Raw genomic sequence first — 22,986 nt, 5'->3', positions numbered from 1 at the left:
TGTGGATTCAGGACTACTCTTTCTGTTCAAAAGTCCCACAGTTCTAAATATAAAATAATTTAATAAAAGGAAGCAAAAATTTCACAGCATTCTCAAATGTTGGTGATTTACAGACTCTGGAGATTATCTAGGAAATTGAAGCCCAGAGGTTAAGTGACTTGCTCAAGTTTACACAGCCACAAGAGGCAGACCTCGGTTTCAGATTCACTTGTCTATCCCTGAATTCAATGTGCCTTCCCCTGTACTGGGCTGCCTAATAAATGGTATCATTTCACTTATCAGGTGGTTAGATTTCCAATAGCTCCACCATTAGGAACATAGTTTGAATCCAGAAGCTCTATAAGGTTGATTGGTTGATTAAATATTTGATTATCTAAAAATCAATCAGATAGCTACTATTGTTTTAACCTTTACAGCTAAGAATCATTCAAAATGTATTAATCACATTTGCTGCTTCTCTAGAGGAATTCTGAAGAGTCATGCCATCTTAGAATTGGAAGGGACCTTAATTGTTCAGCATCTTGCAGTGCCTGTGGGCCATAATTTTAAAGTTAGCTCTTATTTAATCCTATTATAAAACACACAAACCATTCAGGTGACCCTGGACATATTGGAGGTTTTGTTTTACAGTATGTTTCTGATTTAGGTTACTTTCTTTTGATTTGCTTCTTGGACATTTTCTGTTGCTAAATTTTTCTCCACTTAATTTTTTTTTTTATAACATTGGTCTTTCTGGCCTTATTCTGTAACTTGGGCCTAAATGTTATCAGCAATGTCTGAGCCTGTAGTCTCTGCTGTCACCTGGGATGTATTGAAGTGGTCAGTGGCAATTGATTCAGAAATCCCTTCTATGGGCCAGAACTCAGGCCTCACAACTAAGCTGAGGAAATTTCAGTTAAACCATTTCCCCTCCACTTGCACACTTCTGCAGGTTTCAGCAGCCAGATCTGTTCCAGCAATGGGGGCAGGTTGCACATTCCCACTGAGAACACTTGGTGGAGATTATAGGGACACATGATTTTTTTTCTTTCACTAAGCCAGAATTGGCAGTCGAAGATGTGTTTGAGCTACTGGCTGCTTTGGGAATGGGAAGAAAAATGTATATCTAGTGCATTTCCCCTTCTATCTTCTATTTCAACAAAGAACTTGCAGTCAATGAAAGGCACTGGTCCTAATATGAACTGTTCAGTTAACCCACTAAAGCAGCCTAGTCCTTTTCACTAGCTACCTTGAGGTCACCTACTCTTTCAAGGCTTAATTATTCTTATTTTTTAACGTAGAAAGTTCAACCTGAATTTGTTTCTGGGTGACTTGTAGCTTCATGATTCAGCTCCTAATGTTCTCCACCAGAAGATTGGTTGTAATTTCTATTTTATCACAATCTTCTTGCCTTTCAAAGCCTCAGTGAGTGACTGGTGCTTTTTTCCTGGGTGGTTTCATTGCATTCCTAGAGAAAACTCTGAAAAAGTAGACATGTGTCATGAGAATTAGCATGGCTCTAAATTTCAATATGTGAAGGCTGTCATTGATAGCTCCATGAAAGGTAATGACTGAAATGCTATACGCATTATCACAGATAAGCTTTAGGAATGATTAAACCCTGACTTGAACATTACATCAGGGACTAGTGTAGAGAGTAGTGTTTTTGCAATTTAACTCTGATGTTGTTTTCCCAGGTCCTAAATTGTCCTTTGGAAGCAGAGAAGATGGTAGCTATGAGGCTTAGTTTTAAATGAATGACTGTCCCCATATCTCAGTCTCAGCCATTTAATGTGGTGTTCTTATAGGCATGGATGGGACCAGGAAGCATGGACCTCAGCAGCCTGGAAGGGAACTGTGGTGGAGGCTATGATGCCAGGAAAGGACTTACTCCTCCAGCTACTGGGAGTGCTGCCAGCAGAAAGCCCTTGGCTCGGCTGACATCTCCTGGGGGCTGTGCCTCAGCTGAAGAGAGCCACCTTGCCCAAGGTCACTGAGGTGGCCTGCATGTAAAGACTGGTCCATGCTGGGGTATAAAGGCCCATCAGAACAGCTCAGAACCCAGCCCCAACTCAGAACAACTCTGATGCATCATCCCACCTTCAGAATCCTCCCTGCAGGGATGCCTGAGGCTTGGTCAATTTCTCCCCTGCTCAAGCTTGCCTCCCTCCCATCCCTTCCTTTATTTCCTCCCACAAATGACTATAAGAGCACTTCCTAAAAAGCCTCCCTCTGCCTGCTAAACACCATCTCAGAATCTGCTTCTAGGAGGACCCAACCTGTGCAGAAATTTTATGAGCAATTTGCCTGTTCATTAAAAAATATAGCATAGACTTTTTCCAGGTTAGCTGGAGATGGAGTTTTTGTATCAAAAAAAGAGAGAGCTAAACTGAGAGGAGAAGCAAAGGCAGAAGAATAAGGTTAGACTCTTTCTCTGTATATCTGAATTTGGGATTGGGAATGATACCTTGCTTCTCTATGAAATTTAGAAACTGTCTTTTGAAGTCTTCATCCAGTCACGTCCAAGAGTGGTACAGGAAGAAAAAGGAAAATAAGAATGAAAAAAAAAAAAACCCCTTAAAATTGAATACTTCTTTGTGCCTTGCATTAAGCCTCTATGTTATTGCCCTTGTCTGTATAAGCAACTCTAGATAAAATCCTTTCTTAGACCATCTAATTATCTCCCCGTACCATTGTGGCAATACGGCAGGAATTACTGTGGGAACCGGTGACTGAATGGGCAGTGGCGTCTCTCAGCTCTAACTCGGAGTTCACAAGGGAAGGATGAACAGCAGCCATCCTTCTAAAGGCATTCTTCCTCTCCTCCAGCACAGCTCAGTCTGTGCATGCCTCACCAAGGAGAATGAGGGAAGGCCTTGTTGACTGCCCAGCCCAGAATGTGAGGAAGAGCAGTTGACATGGGCGGCTGGATGGGGTAGAAATCAGCATGAACATTTAGTGGCACCCAAAGAAGAGGTGAAAACGGGGGAGAAAGCCAAGAACCATCAGACAGCTTCTTTCTGTTCTTTCCTTGGATCTTAGGGGAACGTATGTGTTCAAGGGTGCCTTCCTCCGCAGGGCCTCCCATCCCTTGGCATGAACTTCCAAACGATGAGTAGACATGGAATGGGCTTCTTCCAAAGACTGGGTCACCATCCAACTCAGCCTTCGGAGTAGGCGGTGGGGCTGCGGGAAGAGGACGGACCCATGAGGTCTCTCCATCATTCCCCGGGTGTGTTGACAGGCGAGCAAATGCAGTGGATGGGCCTGGGCTGTAGGGCCCCTGCCATTTCGGGAGGGGCCTCCTGGTGTTTAGCTCTGGGATGTGTGAAAATGTGTTGGTGAAAAGCGAGAGGCTTACACAGCCCTTCAGGGGAAGAGGGGCTGGGGCGCTGGGGGCGGCATCGGGATGAGTGCAGAAGAGACAAGGCCTCTGGACAGCGGAGGAGGAGGGGAGGGCGCCGAGACGCGGTGCCAGCTGCCGCGCACAGGGTCCCCGCGGCGGAGCCGAGCCGCGGGCACGCTCTGCCCAGTCGGGAGAGCTCGGAGAGCGGCGGGAGGGGCGGAGGGGCGCAGTGGGGCCCGGGCGGCTGCGGCCGCGGAGCCGGGGCACCTGAGGAGGAAGGAGGGTGGGAGGGAGGGAGGGAGGGGACGGGTGCAGACCGAAAGTGGGGAAAGAAGGTGCAGGCAGGCGGGCAGGCGGGCGGGCGCCCTGGCCCAGGGCCGCGGGTGCGAGAGCCCGGCGAGGTCGAGCTGGGCGGCGGCGGGGGCCGCGCCGAGGGAGGAGGGGAAGGCGGAGGCGCGGGGAGCGTGTTTGGGGCGCCGCGGCGGCGAGGGTGGCGGCCGCTGGTGCGCGCGGGGCGCTGTGTGTGCGCGCTCCCCAGCTCGGGGAGGAAGATGGCCCAAAAGGGAAAGTTGGGGTGACGCGCGCGTTACCCGGAGGCTCGGCGGGGGGCACCGCGGCCAGCCCGACGGAGCGGCGGACACACAGGCCGGGGGGCGCGCAGTCCGGGCGCCGCCGCGACCGCCCCCTCACTGCAGGTGGCAGCGGGTGCGCTGGGTCCCGGCGGCCGCGGGCGCGGGCGGGCGCGCGGGGGAGCCCGGCCGAGGGATGGGCTGCGCCCCCAGCATCCATGTCTCGCAGAGCGGCGTGATCTACTGCCGGGACTCGGACGAGTCCAACTCGCCCCGCCAGACCACCAGCGTGTCGCAGGGTCCCGCGGCACCCCTGCCCGGCCTCTTCGTCCAGACCGACGCCGCCGACGCCATCCCCCCGAGCCGCGCGTCGGGACCCCCCAGCGCCGCCCGCGTCCGCAGGGCCCGCACAGAGCTGGGCAGCGGCAGCAGCGCGGGTTCCGCAGCCCCCGCCGCGACCACCAGCAGGGGCCGGAGGCGCCACTGCTGCAGCAGCGCCGAGGCCGAGACTCAGACCAGCTACACCAGCGTGAAGGTAAATGCCCCGCGCTGGCACACAGTGTGGGGGCCGCCCGCCCCGTCGGCGGGGCTTGCACGGGCTGGGGGCTCTGGCGGAGTTGGGTGACCGTGACGCGGTTGGTTTGGAGAGGTTGTCACTAAGGAGGAGTTTACTTTTCGTTTGTGGAGATGATGGGAGCCCAGGAAATGTGGACAGAAAAAGGCCCCTGGAGGGGTCCTGGGAGCGTCCTTAGCTGGTCCTGGGGGACGGGGCGGGGAAGGGAGCGCAGAGGGAAGCAGGTGGTCTGGTCTGTTCCTCCTTGAGGACAGGAAGGCTGTGGCTTGGAGGAAGCGGGGTGGGGACCATTGAGAGCATTCGGTGGCCAGTCCTGTTGAATGAAATCTGAGCACGAGCTGGATTTGCATGCCTTGTAGGTGACTGGTGCAGTTGCAGCACCAGGATAGATAGTGCCCCATATTCCGATTTTTACCTGGGATTACCAGCCAGGCTGGAGTCTCAGCACAGGCACCGAGCGTAGGGATTTGTGAATGAATAAGTGTTCGTGTTTTGAGAAGAGATGTGGGAACGGAGCAGAGTGGAACCTGTTGTTTGTCACTGTAGCGTTTCTCTGGGTTGGCTGCATCCTAGACAGAATTGAGAGAATCGGGCCATGAGTTCGGAGTGTCAGCAGAGCCACCGTGAGGGGACGTGGTTTCCAGTGCAGTACAGCTGTCTGAGGATGATTCTGCACGTACATATGGTCTTTCCAGAAAGTGGGATTTTGAGGAAGTGGAAAAAATTGTTTAGGTGGTTAAAGCAGTCGCTAAATATTTATTTCTTAATGACAGAAGAAAAATAATTATTTAAATAGTGTCCTCCTGTATGTTCTCAAAGTACTATTAAATGTAAGAGGCTTTTCATTGTGTAAATATGGGCACTGGATCTTTTTTCCTTACAGCAAACAAGATGACAATGGCATATCCCATTGTACAGAGAGAAGAAATACACATCTCTATGACTCCTAATGTCAGATAGAATCACAGCCTTTACCTGGCCAATAGGTTACCAAGAAGCATTCCGTGGATTTTTGTCAAAGACACATTTGTATTTTTAGTAGTTAAAAACTTGGTCTTCATAGGGTGAAGTCAGCCCACAGTGGAGCAGTGAGGAGAAGGATAACATATTTTGGCTTCAATCTGGAAGTCCAGAAGTTTTTTAATGAACCTATTTTTTTTTTAACAGCATCTGATTGTTTAACATGAAGCTTAACTGATGTTTGCTTGTGGTTGCAGTGTTTCTCTGGCAGTAATCATAATCACCATTATAATAAAAACACCATTTATTGAGCACCTACTATGTGCCAGAAATAAGCTTTCTCTCCTAACTATTGAATGTTAACAGTGTGATCTTAGCATAGCATATCTGAAGACTAGAGTCTAGGATTCATGACAGTACAAACCTACCAGTTGTCCATTTGTTACAGAGGCATGTGCTGAAAGCTATACTTTGCTTTTGTCAGGCTCTCTCTCTCTCCCCCTCCCTGTTCACACACAGTTAGCTTTAGGAGCAATTTTCAGGGATGAAAATGTTAAATTTGGTGAAAATATTAAGTTGGGCTGTTATCGGTAAAGACCGTCCTATTGCCTGATGGTTGAAGACCTGAAGCAGTAGTTCAAAATGGTGACAGCTCATGAACTTTGTGATACTTTTTTTGGTTGCTCCAGAGAAATTGTGAATTTTTGTTTTCCAGAATATCAAGAATCTCAGTTTAGTGCTTGGCAACTCTAGCTACTCCATGTTTGTTCAGTAGAAGAAAGAATACTGAATGAACCCATTCTGTACGTTTTTAATACTTCCCTCAAGAGGCTGCTTAGAGACCAAATGAAGTAAAAACTGAAGGGACAACGAGTCCCAATTATTAGTAGCTTGTATAAACTTGTGTAAATCTCATTGCTACTTGGCTTAAGTGTTAAAAGGCTTGACCTGGGTTAAAATTGAACTCATTTTGCTTTATCAACAAGATTCCCAAATAAGAGCTTAATTCACTCTAACCCATTACTAGGAATGTTGGAAATGAAACCGCTGGTTCAGTGACTTAACACTGCTTTGCATTGTGTGGATCTCAGAAAGTATATATTTGAAGTGAAATTTGAGACCAGAGTTATTTATGCAAATCTTACAGAACTGCCATCACAGAACTGCCCTAATATATTTAATAGTATCCTTTTAGGCCTGTGACTGGGCGTCGTATTGTCTTTTCTCAATCTTAAAGTTCACATGTTCTGTGCCCTTTTGTTGCTGAGATAATTTTATAAAAACTTTACTTTCATTTTTCGTAGACTAAGCATTCTTTTTTTACCTTAAGAGTTTGAGATAGTTGCTAGGCACGTGGTGGTGCCCCACGCCTTTCCGAAGCACACAGGTGGAAAAAGTAAAATCTTTACCATTTGGTCCTATTTACAATGGTGGAAAGTTGAAATAGTTTCCACCCCCTCCCCCCACCACTTTACATCAATTATGAAGTGTATCCTCATTATCTGCTTGGCCTCTGGTATTCCCCAGAGTGCAAAAATGTGTGCTTGATCTCTCTCTCTCTTTTCTAGCAATAATTCATCTCATTAAGCTTTTAGAATGATGAGGCATTATGATGTCAAACATGATGTCAACAGGAACCTTCCTGAATACCTAATTTGCAAAAAAAAAAAAAAAGGATTATAAGCATTAATAATTCATATGCAGTACAATGATATCACATGGGTTTCCATTTCTGGTAAGAAGTTAGATTTGTCTCCCAATTGCTGTAAAAATGCAACTTCCTAGCAATTTCTTTCCTTTTTGCTTGCCTTTTCAAAAATAGTACTCCAACAGGAGAACCCTGCCGGATGCTCACTCTTGATATTGTGCCAGTTTTGTAATTCTTGTTCAGAAATCCTCAGAGGAGATGGTTGAACCTCTCTCTGGGAAGAACCAGGGATTCTTACAAGTTTTCTCATACCAGCTGTTCCTACTTGGGAGCATCTGGGACTAGACAACCAGTTGTAGAAAGGAATCTCTACTGACAATACCATCAACTTGCTATGACCGCGGTGTAGGTTAACTCTTTTGTGGATTAGACACAGGACGTTGTTAGTTTCCAGATGGCAGCATCACCAGCTCCCCGCTTTCCCTCCATTCATACAGAATGTGCTCATTTGTTCATTCAGTATTTGTGGCCAGACTGTGTTGTAGGTGCTAGCGATTCAGGAAATATCCATGAAATTTGGTAAGCAAAGCCTAATGAGGAGGATAAATCTCCTGTGAAATGGTGTGCCTAAACCAGTTATTAGTGACTTCTGTGTTTTCTGTTCCATAGCGTTCTAGAATTTGTGAGGATAATCCTGAGTTGACTATATGTAAAAGGAAAATAAATAGATATTCCACTGACCTTATGGTAAATAATAATACGATTTTATCTGGGGGAGGAGTAGAGCTATATTGGAGAAAAGTCATTTTTGTTTTCTAAGTAGGTATTTTGGAGTCAAACTTTAGTGTACGCCAGAATCGCCTAGAGAGCTTGTTAAAATATAGATTGCTGTACTCCACTCCCAGAGATTCTGATTTAGTAGGTCTTGGGTGGGGCCTGAGAATTTGAATTTCTAGCAGGCTTCCAGAAGATGCTAGTGTTACTAATCTGGGGACCACATTTTGAGAACCACTGCTTTTCAGTGAATTAAATTATCTGTCGGTTGGCCAGGTGAATGAGGTGGGGCCACCTCTAGCAGAGTGCATAGTACCACACTGTCTTTATCTGGGGTACCAGTCATAGCACTGCTTTCATCTTAGTTCACTTCTGTATGGGAAACCTGCTATCGCTGTACAAGAAGTCAAACTCTGAGCCTCTGAGATTTGCTAAAAAGTCTGTAAGTGAGGAGACTGCTCGATCCTGTAGCCAACTCTGGTTTCTTGAGGTAAGTTTTCCCCAGGATCCTTTTGGGTTTGTACAGGTCATAATGTCTTGCTTTGCCACCACAAGAGACGCCTAAAGCAAGACTGGATGTTACATGATACAGGCACATATTCTCTTCTCAGCTCTTGGAATTCCTGCTACGCCTTTCACCATCATTTTTCATTTTAAAATGGAATATAAAGTTTAGTAAGCTCAAGTGAGTCCTGCAAGCTGATTTCATAAGATTCAAGTTTGCCTTCTGCCATCGTATATATGATTACAGTTTAGTTCCTCCTTTTTCCCAACACATTAATTAGAATGAATGAGCACATTTTCCTTATTTTCATGACTTTCTTCAGTAGTTCCATGAATTTTTAAGGACCATCAGGTAATTTTTCCTTTTAAAGGAAAGTAAGTCCTCAAGCCAGGATGTAACATAGTATAAGCTGCCAGCTGTTCAGAGATGATACAGTTTCTACTGAAATCCTGTTTTGCTGACCACCAGGTATGGCCTGGGCACCAGCAGGACAGGACATGCTGGTGAGGGCAGGGCAGATTGTGGGGCACTAGACTGGTCATGAGTTAAGACCAGTAATCAAAATAGGAAGAAGGGAGTGAGCCCTGTGGAACCAGGTGGGAAGACAAGAGTCCAGAGTTTGGACAACCAGCAAAGTTGGAGGGGGGCAGGGAGCAGGTGGGAACGCTGGGGCCAGGCAGGCAAGGGAAATCTAGAAATTAGTGGTTCAGCAAGGGTGACAGCTGTTGAACCAGGTTGAGACTTCTGATGGCAGAATAGAAACTTCTCACTTTCTATTCTATTCAGGAAGCTGTGGTGACCAATCAGAGGACTGTAGGTAACTTTGTGAACCCAGCACCAAATGACACAAGACCAACCAAGCAATCCTTCCTTGCACCCTGATCAGACAGAGTCTGGGCAGTAAACAGACTGCACATCCAAAAGGGTTAACTCAGAATAATCAAATGAAGGGATTACTGCAAATTTTTTGGCAGAATGAAGGAAAGACAACAAATGAAGCTGAAGCACCCTAGGCTGAAAAAAGAGGGAGCTGTCACTACCCCAGAAGAGTCAAGGGGAGGGGGTGTGTATTCGTTCGTTTTCACGCTGCTGATAAAGACATACCAGAGACTGGGTAATTTATAAAGAAAAAGAGATTTAATGGACTTACATTTCCACGTGTCTGGGTAAGCCTCACAATCATAGCCGAAGGCAAAAGGCATGTCTTACATGGTGGCAGACAAGAGAGAATGAGAACCAAGCAAAAGAGGTTCCCCTTATAAAACCATCAGACCTCGTGAGACTTATTCACTGTCATGAGAACAGTAAGGGGAAACTGCCCCATGATTCCATTACCTTCCACTGGGTCCCTCCCACAACACATGGGAATTATGGAGGCTACAGTTCAAGGTGAGATTTGGGTAGGGACACAGCCAAACCATATCAGGATGGTTATGGGAAGCTGAGAAACCAAACCTGTAGGTCAGAGAAACCCTCAGAAGCTGTAGCCTTCAGGAGGAGTGGGCAGGGAGGGAGCCAAAGCAGTAAATCCCTTCATGACATTGTCCTCCCTTTCATCAAGCTCCTGCTGGTTTCCACATATGGAAACCAGAGGGAAAGGGAATCTGTTGATTGGGGTTTTCCAGGGTACTGAGCAGGGTGGAGAGTGGGTCTGGAGGGGCAAATGAAAAATATCCTGAGCATATCCCAAAGGCTCTTCGTAACAGGCAGTAAGAGATGTTCAGTGTCACTGGAGCTACCTCGGTATAGATAAACTCAAATTGTGATGGGCAGTTTGATTGTTGTCTAAAATAATGGCATTTTAAAATGGCCACTTAATTCACTGTTTACAGTTCCTGTTTGATGACTAATGACATTAAAATATGTCCAACTATCTTGGTTGGAGACCTCGAAGTTATTGCTGTAAACATATCCTTCACTTCAGTTCATTCTGTCCTGTGACTGCTGATACGTGTGTTTTATCACTTCCTCTGTCCCCTGCCTGCTGTCCTTCTCCCTATCCTGAACTCAAAGCCCAAGGGTGGAATGGGGGAGAAAGACCTGAGCCTCATAAGAGACTCGGGATCCAGCCTTATCAGTTTATTCCATTTTTCTTCTCAGTTTTTACTTTCCCGCTTTCTATAACCTTCTCTCCACAGGCTCGAAAAGTTTTAAAAAAATGAATTTTGCTATATGCTTATAAGGTTATATTTTCAATAAAGAATGTGTACATTTAGAACATATTTAAAAATATTAAAATGTGTCCAGGAATTTATTTTTAAAGATAGGTGTTACCTTTACCCTACAGTGGAATTCTTGGTAGTTATGTTTTAGTAAAAAACACTTTTTTTTGTTGTTTTGAGACAAGGTCTCACTGTGTCACCAGGCTGGAGTGCAATGGTGTGATCTCAGCTCACTGCAACCTCTGCCTCCCAGGCTCAAGCTATCATCCCACCTCAGCCTCCCGAGTAGCTGGGACTACAGGTGGTGCCACCACCCTTGGTTAATTTTTTGGTATTTTCTGTAGAGATGGTGTTTCTCCATGTTACCCAGGCTGGTCTCAAACTCCTGAGCTCAAACTATCCACCTGCCTTGGCCCCCAAAGTGCTGGGATTACAGGCGTGAGCCAACATGCCTGGCCCCAAACACTACTTCTCAACAAGTTGTAGTATATATTAGTTTAGAATTAGTTGTTCATGACTCCTTCCCCAGTCTATTTTTTTCTCCCATCAGCAGATAATAGCCAGCTTTTATTTAGGATTTTTTTGCTTTACTCTTTACCATTGGTTTCTTTCATCCCCTCCTTTCTACCTCCTTAGGGAGAATGCACAGAAAAGTAGTTCCTGAAGTAGAATTATCCTACTCTGCTGAAAATTTGCTTTAAGAAGCTTGTGATTGCTGTAATAAAAATCAAGGAACTATTTTGCTTTTGGATAATCCATCAGTGAAAATAAGAATATTTCATGGTTGCCTCTTGTTTCCAAGGCAATTTAAGTTTTCAAGCATAGTTTGTACACTTCGCAACAAGGTAAACAGGATAGCTATAATAATATTAGTTGTTATTTAAGTTCTTGCTATTTGCTGAGCACTTCATATACATTGTTTCACCAAATCTGCATGGTTTTGCCTGATCTGCTATGAGCTATGCTTTATTATTTTCACTTTAGAAAAGAGGAAAATGGGGCTGCAAGAGGTGGGATAAATTTCCCAAGGCAAGGACTGAAGTTTGAAGGCAGGAGGGTCCGAATGGTCTCTCACCCCGTGAGCCCATCCCTTAAGTGTGTTGCACACTCATGCCTGTGGCCACACAGCCTGAAGCCCCAAGTGTGACTGGTCCTGTAACTGCAGTTATTTAGAGCAGAAGGATGATAAACAGGCAGAGGGAAGGGGAGCAGGGAGCCTCATGAGTGAGATTTTTCCTTTGACATATCCATTGTCACCCCTTCTATTAACTTGAACTAGAGTGTTTTGAAGTTGGAGAAGAATTTAAAAATGCACACAAAATGTGAGAAGCTCTGACACAACATGTTGTCATTATTTTCACTGAACACAGTGCCTGACACTTTGTAAGTGCTGTACAAATAGTAGCTGCTCTTATTTTTATGGTTGCTATTGTTACCCTTTGGGTAATTAAAATGAGATTTCGGTTATTTAGATTTAGGTATTTTTGAAACATATAATTGTTTTTTATGGAAAATGTATCCCACACTTTAAAGTACGTTGATTTGGCCGATAGATGACTAACTGAATTTATAGAGAGATGTGTTATCCCAAAGCCTTGGAAACTGCTGCCACAGACATGGGTTTTGTCTGCTTCAGTTGGATTTCCAGAGGTGATGACATAGTAGAATCTTGCCAGTCCAAGGCCCAAGGTGGGGTTTGGGTTCCATGACTGTTGAGCCCGCACTCAGCAGAATTTAAAGGTCAAGGCCTTGGTGTTATCCTGAGGTGGTTGGTTCCCTGTGGAATTCTTTGGTATAAACTTGTAGCCTGAAGCCGCAGTCTCTAATTGCTCTTTGAAGCATTTTGCATGAGCTCAGTCGATTTTTGTATTGCTGCGTTTTGAGTGCTGTCAGACACTATATTGTTGGGAAAATGATACCCTGTACATCTAAAACCTGTTTTCTCTCAAATAGGAAGATGTAATGATTAACTCCAGGGACTCAGTTGTCTGTGTGAGTCATAAAACTGAGACAAGACCCTGAATTTTGGAAATTTTTATAGGAAGATGCATGAGAGATTTTAAAGCAATCTGTCACCCAGGATACCATATGAAGAAAAAGGTGCCGTTCTGACATCAGAACCACAAATAACATTAAAGCTCCGGAACGGGAATGTGATGACAAGGGTTCAGGATAGCCAGAGCTTTTGTCCACTCCAGAGTTCCTGCTGAGGGAGCTTCAAATGAGAGCAGTGACCAAATGGAGAGACAGATACATTTATGAAGGTCAGTGATGACCCACCAATCCACACTTCAGCCACTAGTGGTCCTGGGACCTTGTGGGACATACTCATTTTCAGCTTAAAAATCTGATCGACAGTCTTGGCTGAGAAATGGGGTCTCTGCGAGGAAACAAAAGCCACCAACAGTGTTTGGAGCTGAACCTTAGTTGGAACTAGAAGTCTCTTTCCCCCACAATCAAGAGTGTGATACTCAAAAGAAGGGTGGCCAAATAAAGACTGAAGGGAGCAAGGATCAGCGTAGTCTGTGGCTGTGCAAGCATTGGGTGGATACCACCTTTCATCCCAGATCCATCTGTCATGTGCAGCCTCAGACGCACACATGCACGCACGCACGCACACCTGCTCTGGGAAGTGTTGCTGGGGCAGAATACCTAGGCGGGGAGGTTTGCAGGAGACTTCCTGCTCTCCCCCTCCCACATCTATAATGCTGGGTCTGTAAAGCCAGTTTCAGGACCCCTCCTCACCTAGTAGACTCTTGCAGGTCCTCCTGTCCTTGTGGTTGCTGCCCTGCCCTTCTTCTCAGTCACATGTGGAGCCCAGGGTGAGCTCTCTGATACCCAGGCTGTTCTCTGCAGTGATCTGGTCCGTTAGGACTGTCAAGCCCTGGCACTGGCTGACTGACTATGGAACCTTCATCCCTTGGGAGGAACAGGTGAGGGCAGGGGAGTGTGATCCACTTAGCCTGATCTCCCTAAGGGCAGTGGTAGAGGGGAGTTTTGCAGACTTAGTTGAGATTTTCAAGAACGGACAAGGAGGTGGGGCAAAAGATTGGAATCTCTTGTTGTATCAAAGGTGAGAACTTTGAATCCTAAAACACAACCAGGAAGTGCTTTGGATGAATGTGAAAGGCAGTGTTCACTTTTATATGCAGACTATATGACGAACATTAGTTTGTAAGGCACCTAGTTGTTATTGGGGGAAGACTTTCATGTAGAAACAATGTTATATGTGGCATTTAGGTTTCTAGGTTAGCACAAAAATGTTTTAGTCCATTATATAGCTGGAATGTATTTACACTGTTGAAACAATATTGCTGTGAAAGAAACATAAAATTGAATTAGAACTCCCGTTTCTTTTGTATGGGTGTCCTTTGGGAGAAGTGGATTTAATTAGAGGCTGATGAAGCAGATGAGGGAGAATTTGTGAAGTTCCTTTAGGGGGTAGTTATCTTTAGTGATCCATGGGGCGCTGAGGGGTTCAGGTGGTGTTATTAACCTCACATTGCTAGGGAGGAGGCGGAGGCACAGGCGGCTCCAGTGGCTTGACCAAGATCACACAGCTAGGGACTCAGAGCTACATCTGCTCAACCGTCCTGTTTTCACTGTCCTGTTTTATCTGCAGGTAAAAAGGGGTGTGTCTAGCTTCTTAGTGGCACTTCTTTTCTGTTTCATGTACAGATAGCTCAGTTGGTATCTTTTAACTATAACTGTTTTTAAAAATAAATCATAAAACCATTATACACCAAAAATACGACAACTTACTATCAATCACACTTTTCTAATTGTCTTACTGCTTGTTCTTGTACTGTTTGTTGGTATCCAAACGGTAACTCCACTCATTGCAGTTGGTTGCTATGCCTCTTAAGTCTCTTTTAGTCTGTAGCTTCCCCTTCCCGTCTCTCTTTTCTATATATTTGCAATTTGTTTGTTGAGGAACCTGGGTTGTTTGTCCTGTAGATTTTCCCCCAATCTAAAGTTTACTTATTGCATTCCCGTGGTGCATCTAACATATTTCCCTGCCGTCTGTGTTTGCTAGAAACTGCAGTTTGATTTAGAGGTTTGATTGGATTATACTAAGTTTTGTAGGGTGGAGGTTGTCTCTTTTCTGTGACGCTAACAGAAAATCGGAGTATGCTAAGTTTTGTAGGATGTTTGGTTGTCTCTTTTCTGTGACGCTAACTCTCATTAATGATCATTGCTTATATCCATTAGTCATTAGAGGTTGTAAAATGGTGATATGCTATCATTTTGTCTTCATGTATTCATTGGAATGCCTCAAGAAACTTGTTTTAAGAGTTGATTCCGTAGCATTCTCTTAAGGCGACAGGAGTTCTTTGCCTGTTAATTTGCTTAGTATCATTATGAATCATTATGGGTTTGTGTGTATTGGATGTGTTGATGGATTGCAATTATTAAACCTATTTGTGTTCAGACTGCCTAGTTTGGACTGAAGGGAACTTATTCAAGCTGGTGAGGCACTTTTCTTGAAGAAACCGTTTCAGTTAAGTTGAGTGTGTCCTTATTCGAAACTCACTGTTTGTAGATGAGGACTCCACTGACCACCCTGGGGGGGGAGGCACATCCTGTTGTCCACCTAGCCCTCTCCAGTCGTGCCAAGGTCCCAGACATCATGGAGCTTTTGAAAGGAGGCATTTCACAAGGCCCCTTGCAGCTCCTTTGCTATAATGTTTGTGGCTACGAAAGGGTAACCAGGTGTGAAGGAAAGTTACTCACTGACTCCGGCTTGAGTTCCAGCTCTGCCCTGTACAAACTTTGTGACTTTGGAGAAGCTGCATGATTTCTCCTTGCTCAGTAGGGATAATGCATCTCCAAAAGGATTGGTACAACTATGACAGAGGTACAGTCCCTGTAAACCTGCTAGGTTCTCAAGTACGTGTGTATGTGTATTTTCTGCCTTATACTAAGGCCTACTCTAGGTTTGGAGTGATTAAAAAATGAATATGATGGCCGGGCGTGGTGGCTCATACCTGTAATCCCAGCACTCTGGGAGGCCGAGGTGGGTGGATCACGAGGTCAGGAGTTAGAGACCAGCCTGACCAACATGGTGAACCCCATCTCTCCTAAAATACAAAAATTGGCTGGGCATGGTGGCTTGTACCTGTAATCCCAGCTACTCAGGAGGCAGAGGCAGGAAGATTGCTTGAACCCGGCAGGCAGAGGTTGCAGTGAGCAGAGATTGCACCACTGCACTCCAGCCTGGGTGACAGAGTGAGACTGCATCTCAAAAAACAGAATACAACATAGTTCCACCTTTCAGGAGCTTCCATTGTTTGTGCCCTATATTGTGGTCTTCTGTGGGAAGGCAGTGTATTGACTGAGTGCCGGCTGGCTGGCAGGAGTTAGGGGTTGGGAATTGGGTTCTTCCAGGTGAGACACTCCTACTGGGAGAGCATGAAGAACTGTGAGCCTGAGGGGTAATCAGCTGAAGACTCTGAGGAAAAGCCAAGGAGCAGACAATTGTACGGCCACAGACAGGGGCCAGAGATAGAATTAAGATCAGGCTTTCTAAGCCTGGAGCTCAAAGCTGCCAGACACAAATAGGATCCAAGAGAACTGATTAAGAAGGACTCTAAAGTCTGGTGGAGTTGATGGCTGAGAATGCCCTTGGGTGTTATGGTTCAGAGACTGCCAGATAAGGCTTGCTTTGGGTTGAAGCTCTAAAGCAGCATTACCCAGTAGAAATAAAATGTGACCCAGATGTAACCTGCACATATAATTTTAAAATATTTTATGAATCACATTTTTAAATGTCAAAATAAGCAGGTAAATTAATTTTAATATGTGTTCATTTAACCAATATATTAAAAATATTATTTTGACATGTACTCAATATAAAATTTGTTAATGAGATAGTTTACATTCTTTCTTTTTTTCAGAACTAAGTTCTTAAAGTCTAGAATGTATTTTGCGATTACACTGCATCTCAGTAGGGACTATCCACATCTCAAGTGCATAATGACCACACAAGTAGCTACCATGATGGAAATAGGGAGGAAGAAAGTGAAATTTACATCAAGGTTCTAAGTCAAGCAATTACAATTTGACATTGTAACTTGACATGTATAGCACAGTAGTGGTGTTGGTTTTTTGTCTCTTAGTTTGTAGCTCCATTTTTGCTTTCCCATTTTCTCCTTTGTATTATATGAGGCTAGAAGTCTGCAAGCTGCGTCTTCCAGATTACTTTGCCAGATGGTTTCCTCTTAAATTCCACAGGTAGGAGATACTGGCAGGAAATTGGAATGTGAGAGAAAGGAACAGGTGATAGCAGTGGCCCCTGCTAAGTGGCAGTGGTGCCACCTGAGTGGTGATGGTGCCAGCACCCCCCACCCCCCATACCCCCAACTGATCAGCACGAGTGTGGGCTGGTGGGTGTCAGCCCAGGGTATTAACAGTTTATTGTCTCTGGATGTTACTGCTTTATCTTTTTAGTTCCTCGAACTCTACCTCCATCTTTCCTTTGTTCATCCATACCTTCTAACACCTTTGTAAACAGTTCTCTACAGTGGTATCTCATCTTAATGTATATAAAATGGTTCTTGCTTTTCTCATTGGACACTTAGGATCTGATGTCAGAGAACTGTGCTGTAGTCTTATATGTACCATCTACTTGGTTCTATGGCTTAGCTTCTTTAATTTTCAATTTCTTCTGTCTAAGGGTAGAAAAATAAGGATAGTGAAAGTTCTGACCTCATAGTGTTGCTGTGAGGATGATATAATCAATATATGTACCATTGCTAGCTTTGAATGTAACACCCAGTAAGTATTGCTTATTATTGATAATAATATACAAGCCAATTTTGAAGGCTCATAATTGAACATTTTTTGTTATGGTAAAGTTCAAATGTATGCAAAGGTAGAGAGAATAGGATAGTGAAACCTCATGAGTACATCCCCCAGTTTCAACAGTAACAAATTAAGACTATTATTTTATTTATACCTCCTACTTTTCCCCATATTTTGGGACTCTTTTAAAGCAAATCCGAAACATCCTCTTATTTCAGCTGTAACTATTTCAGCATGTAACTCTGAAAGATAAAGACTGTTTAGAAAACACAACCACAATACTATTAGCAAATCTCTAAATTAAAATATTTTCTTAATATTAAGTACCAAGACAGTGTTCAAGTTTCCCTAAGTATCTCATAAACATTTTCATTAAAAGATTTTTTTTGAATCATCTTTCAAATAAGATCCACCTATTGCAATCAATTGATACGTTTCTTAAGAATCTTTTGCTCTGTGGGTTCCCGTTCTTCTCTTTCTTTTTCTCTTACAATTTGTTTGTTGAAGAAACTGAGTCATTTGTTCAGCAGAGTTTCCCACAGTCTGGACTTTGCTGATTACATTCCTGTGGTATCATTAACCACATTCTTCTGGCCTTGTATTCCCTGTATGTTGGTAGTTAGATCTAGAGGCTTGATAGGATTCAGGTTTATTCACTTGTTTCTTTTTGGGAAGACTACTTTGTAGGTAGTGTCATGGACTTCCATCAGGAGGCATATGATGTCTGGTTGTGTCTCTTGGTGACGTTAGCAGCCACTGATGATTGTTGCCTAGATCAGTTAATTCCTTAGGGGTTGCAAAAGCCTACCATTCTTTCTACAATGCTTCTGGAATGCATCTACGAAGAGAAACTTCCCTCCATCAAATAGTTGGTCAGTTCATATGGGAAAGGCAGGGCACATGCTTGATTCTACTCTTCTATTTGCCAGTTTTCAAAATAACGAGTTGATTTCCTAGCATCCTCCAAAGGTAACCAGTGATGATTTCAGAATTCCTATAAAATTATCAGTTTATAAATATTAGATGTATCATAGTCCATTGCAGTGATTGTCCTTACTGACGCTCAATTGTCCTGACTTTGTCTACTGGGAGTAGCCACGTTGGCTCCTGTGTCCTTTTCATAGTCTGCTAGTAATGTTTGACAGATTTCCTGCCTTTTGGACTGATAAGATGTTCTAGGTTTGTTGCATCCATTCCCTGTCTCTGATCTAGAATTAGTCTTTTCTCCCAGGAACCTAATTATTTTTATTGAAAAATGGTATTTAGAGGTATGATCAGGGGAGTTCATTGCTAATGGACTGGTCATTGCTTCTGGGCTTTTTAAGTGGACACAGCCAGGAAATAGATACTTTTGAAAGATAAAAATGTACTGTGAGTGTGTACTTATTCATCCAGTTTAAATTTAGGACTACAAGGCTTTTCTTCAACCTCATCAGTCTTACGTTTCTATTTCCTCTTTCCCATGACACAAATCCTGGTTCTTAACATCACTATGATAATTCCTCATTTGTTAGATGCCACATGCATGTGCACACACACACACACACACACACACCACACGTCTCAGAATACCAGTGATCAACACGACTTCATGATCAATATGAACACTGAAAACAGTTTAATTTTTTTCCAGTGATTTTTGATATTAGGGTATATCCCACTAGGGGTGAGCAGGCAAATTACTATGTTTGTAATTTGTTTGAATCAGTTCCTTTTTATGTGACTGTTCTACTAACAATGGACCAGTTAGTGATTAGCACAATACAGTTAGGATTATTTATTTCATTTTACTTTTGATTTGGTCTTCTTTAGTGTTTAATTTAGTGTTATAGGAATGTAAATTATTTATATGCTTCAACATAAAATACGGTATATTCGGAGACATTTAGATTTTATCTCTGTCTCTTACATTCTATGCCCTCTGTCTTATTGGTAATTATGTTTTAAAATGTTATGCATTTCATACCATTGTTTAAAATACACATTAACATGTTCTGCAGAAGTCACTTTTCTGCGTTTTCCTTTTTTCACTTAGCAAATATCCTGGAGATCATTCCATCATAGTACATAAATCATTCCTACTCATAGCTGCATAGTATACCATTACGTTGGCTGTACTTTGGTTTATTCAGCCAGTCCCCTATTGATGTTTTTTGGGGGAATTATTTCCACTGATTTTTGCTATTGTAATGGTGATACAAGGAATGGCCCTATGCCTATATATTTTCATATCATACAGTCTAATTTTTTAGTACAATAGTGACATAATGTTTTCCAGAAAGAATATATTTACCTATCCAGAGCATTAACTTCTGCCTGTCATACAAAGACTTTCCTTGGACTCTTTAGTTGTCTAATAACTGCAAAATAGTAATACAGTTTTAGCTCAAGCTTAAGCTTAAGATCTCTAGATCTTAATCGCAGAGAATTTTCTTTGAGTAAAATGTACTTTTTCTGCTTTTAACCCAGCTACAGTTACATTTTCATGGAGGTGTGAGATCTCTGAGACAAATTTTCTAGAGGAGGTTTGTCTTGCATCTGTTGGACTTGTAATTCTCCTCCCTTATTATGGCAGCAAAGTGATTTGAGAAGAATAGTGGCTGCATTTTCATCTCCACTTCTGCCTTTCCACTTACATTAAAGTTCTATGCGTTTACACTGGCATTAACCCGGTCAGCACCCACAGAATGCCACAGAAGGCTCTGTATCACTGATTGTTGTAAAGAACTTTCTTGAGTCTTCATGAGAGCTTAGAGCATAATGGTACTTTATTTTGGTATTAATCACCAAGACCTAAAATCAAGTTTTTTTCCCCACTTTAGAAATGGAATGCATAGATGTATATTCTTTTGTATGTTTCAGAAATTGGATTTTATCTTTGTGATAGAATCGCATATCTGATCCATAATGATACTTTTCCTGTAGTGCTTTCTTGTGTCCAATATAATTTTTAAACTGACCTTGTTCTTTTTCCTTATATAAATGTATCAACTTTATCAACTATCAGTGCTCAAGGAGGTTTCTTGGCTCACAAGTTGTACATGAATGAGTGAGATAGTGTGATGAAGTTTGGGTGGGGCAGAAGAAGAAAGACTGGCAGAAGCGAAGGCATCAGTGAGAGACAGAGCAAATATGAATTAGATTCATAGCAAAATTTTGGAGGTATAGATGGGAATTGAAAGATGGAGAAAGTAATATGAAGAGTGGAGGTGTGCCTGTGCATGTCCATAAGAGATAATCTTGGAAGTGGAGTATCTTAACTATGCTATGAGTCACGCAGAATGGAAGACAGTTGGTTACCTGCCTCAGTTTAGGAGGGGGAAGCAAGATTGGGGTCAAATATGCAGAAACTTTGGGGCAGACTGGTTCAGTTCAACAAACATATAGTGAGGGCCTAACTGGGCATCAAGCACGTGCATGAGACTTAGGAATACAAAGTTGAATAGGATGGTTGCTTCCCTAGGTGACTTTATACTTAGTTGGAGTAACTGAAGGGGATAACACAAAAGCAGATGTTTACTTCTGTATAACACATTACCACAGACTTAGGGGCTTGAGACATGCATGTTTATTATTAGTTGCTCTGGGTCAGGAGTATAGGCACGGCCCATCTGGGTCGTACGTGTACTTCAGGGTGTCTTACAAGGCTGCAGTCAAGATGTTGGCTAGGGCAGGGTCTTATCTGAAAGCTTGACTGGAGAAAATCTTCTAAGCTTATCTACATGGTTGTTAGTAGGATTCACTTTTTAGATGGCTGTTAGGCTGAGAGCTTTAGCTCCTTCCTGGCTGTTGGCTGGAGACCACCAGCCAACAGTCACGCCATCCTGCCCAATATAGCAGCATATTTTATCAAAGCCAGCAAGAGAGACAGTCTCTTTTATCAGTAAGATGGTAGTCATATTATGGATGTGGAGGAGAGCATTACACAAGGGCATGAGTACGAAGAGGTGGGAATTATTGGGGGCTGTGTTTGAACCTGCCTGCCCTACAAGTGTCTGCTACAGTTCTGTAATGCCTGAGAGAGGAAGTGTTCCATGGAAGCATGAAGGAAGAGCATGGAACCCACCTGGCACGGACGTCGCTTCTTCAGTAACGCAGTATCTGGATGTCTGAGTGTAACCTTGAAAGAAAAATAGGGATTAACTTGATGTGTAGCTGGGAGAGGAGGGAGGGAGAGATTCTAAGCAGAGGGACCAACATGAGCAAACATTGAGGGGGTAGAATACCTGAGGACCACCATCCAAGTAGTTCTGTGTAAACCATGTGTGGAAGACATATAGAAGGTGTCAGAAATGGAGAAAATGAAAGATGAGGGTCAGATTTTGGAGTTCCTCATTTGTCAGGCTGAAGAACAAAGACTTTATCGAGGTGATCACAGGGAGGATTTTAAACAGGGGAATGACACAGTCCAAATTGTGGTTTCATTAGTGTGGGAGATCATTTTTAGCAGCATTTATAATGATTTGGGTGGTAGATGAAGAGGGTCTGGATTAAAGTAGTGCAATAGGAGGGCATACATTTTTATTTTACAATTAGGAAGTTATTTGATGTTTGGGCAAGGCAGATGTGTGAGATAGAACAGTCTGGAATGATGCCCAGGTTTTGGCAGAACATTCTTATTAGGAAGCAGGGGAAAGATAAGCTAACAGAGGGAAAGGAAAGGGTGGAAGGGAGAGGTCTGTAAGAGTTTATGTAAGTTTGTAAATTAAGAGGCTGACGATAGGAGAGCCCAACTCAAAATACTCTTTACAGAGCTTATGTTCTCAATTTAATCAATGTAACTGTGTAAAGTTTCTTTCTAGTTAAGCCATATGTTCCACTGGTAGGAGAGAGAATCAAATACGGAATTCATTTTTCTTGCAAACAGTTGGATAAAAGAAAAATTAGTGTCAGAATTTTAGTAAACCTAGACCAAAGGTGGGACACGCATCCACCAGTTATGTCTAGTGCTTGGAATATTGTACTCTGGCATGCAGATACTGCTATAGAATACCATTCACAAGCTATAAAGTGTCATGTAACTGACTTTTTCTTGAAAATTGAGATATAATTAGAACAACATAAAATTAACCATTTTAAAGTGCGCAGTTCTGTGCTTTCAGTATATTCACTATGTTGTAAAACCATTACTGCTAATTCTAAATAATTTCTAACACCCCCAAAAGAAACCCTGAATTTACTAGCAGTCAGTTCCAATCCCCACCCCTCTGCACTCCTGCCCCAGGAACCCCTGGCAACCATTAATGTATTTTCAGGCACTATAGATTTGCCTATTATGGACATTTGCTATAGATGGACTCATACAATATGTAGTGTTTGTGTCCAGCTTCTTTCATTTAGCATGATGTTTCACAGTTCATTCTCGTTGAAGTAGATATCAGACTGCATTCCTCTTGACTGTCAAATAATATGTCATTATATGGATATACTACATTTTGTTGATCCTTTCATCCATTGATGGACATTTGGGTTGTTTTGACTTTTTGGCTCTTAGGAATAATGCTGCTATGAACATTCTTGCACAGGTTTTGGTGTGGACATATGGTTTTATTTCTCTTGGGTATATATATATATTAGGAATAGAACTGTTGCATTGTACGGTAACTATGTGTTTAACTGAGAAACCACTAAACTGTTCTCCAAAGTGGCTGTACCAGTTTCTCCT

At 43.2% G+C, this 22,986-nt stretch overlaps 1 protein-coding gene across 10 annotated transcripts in view; it reads left to right on the top strand.

The window, feature by feature from the left end:
- PDE8B (phosphodiesterase 8B) overlaps positions 1-22,986 on the top strand; it is a 255,777-nt gene that overhangs the window by 39,778 nt on the left and 193,013 nt on the right. For 5 of the 10 annotated variants that reach the window (XM_037982120.2, XM_007975951.3, XM_007975977.3 and 2 more), the window contains exon 1: positions 3,727-4,429. The exons of 4 other annotated variants lie outside the window; for them this stretch is intronic. In XM_037982120.2, the coding sequence (XP_037838048.1) occupies positions 4,091-4,429 (339 nt within the window). In that variant the 5' untranslated portion in view covers positions 3,727-4,090. Of the gene's footprint in view, positions 1-3,726; positions 4,430-22,986 lie in introns of those variants that run through there. One more of the 10 variants, XM_007975943.3, reaches the window with a different exon arrangement.

Source organism: Chlorocebus sabaeus, chromosome 4, assembly GCF_047675955.1.
Source record: "Chlorocebus sabaeus isolate Y175 chromosome 4, mChlSab1.0.hap1, whole genome shotgun sequence".
In the NCBI taxonomy this organism is placed as follows: Eukaryota; Metazoa; Chordata; class Mammalia; order Primates; family Cercopithecidae; genus Chlorocebus; species Chlorocebus sabaeus.
Note: the sequence above shows the minus strand (reverse complement) of the source record. Positions and strands in the feature narration are given on the sequence as shown.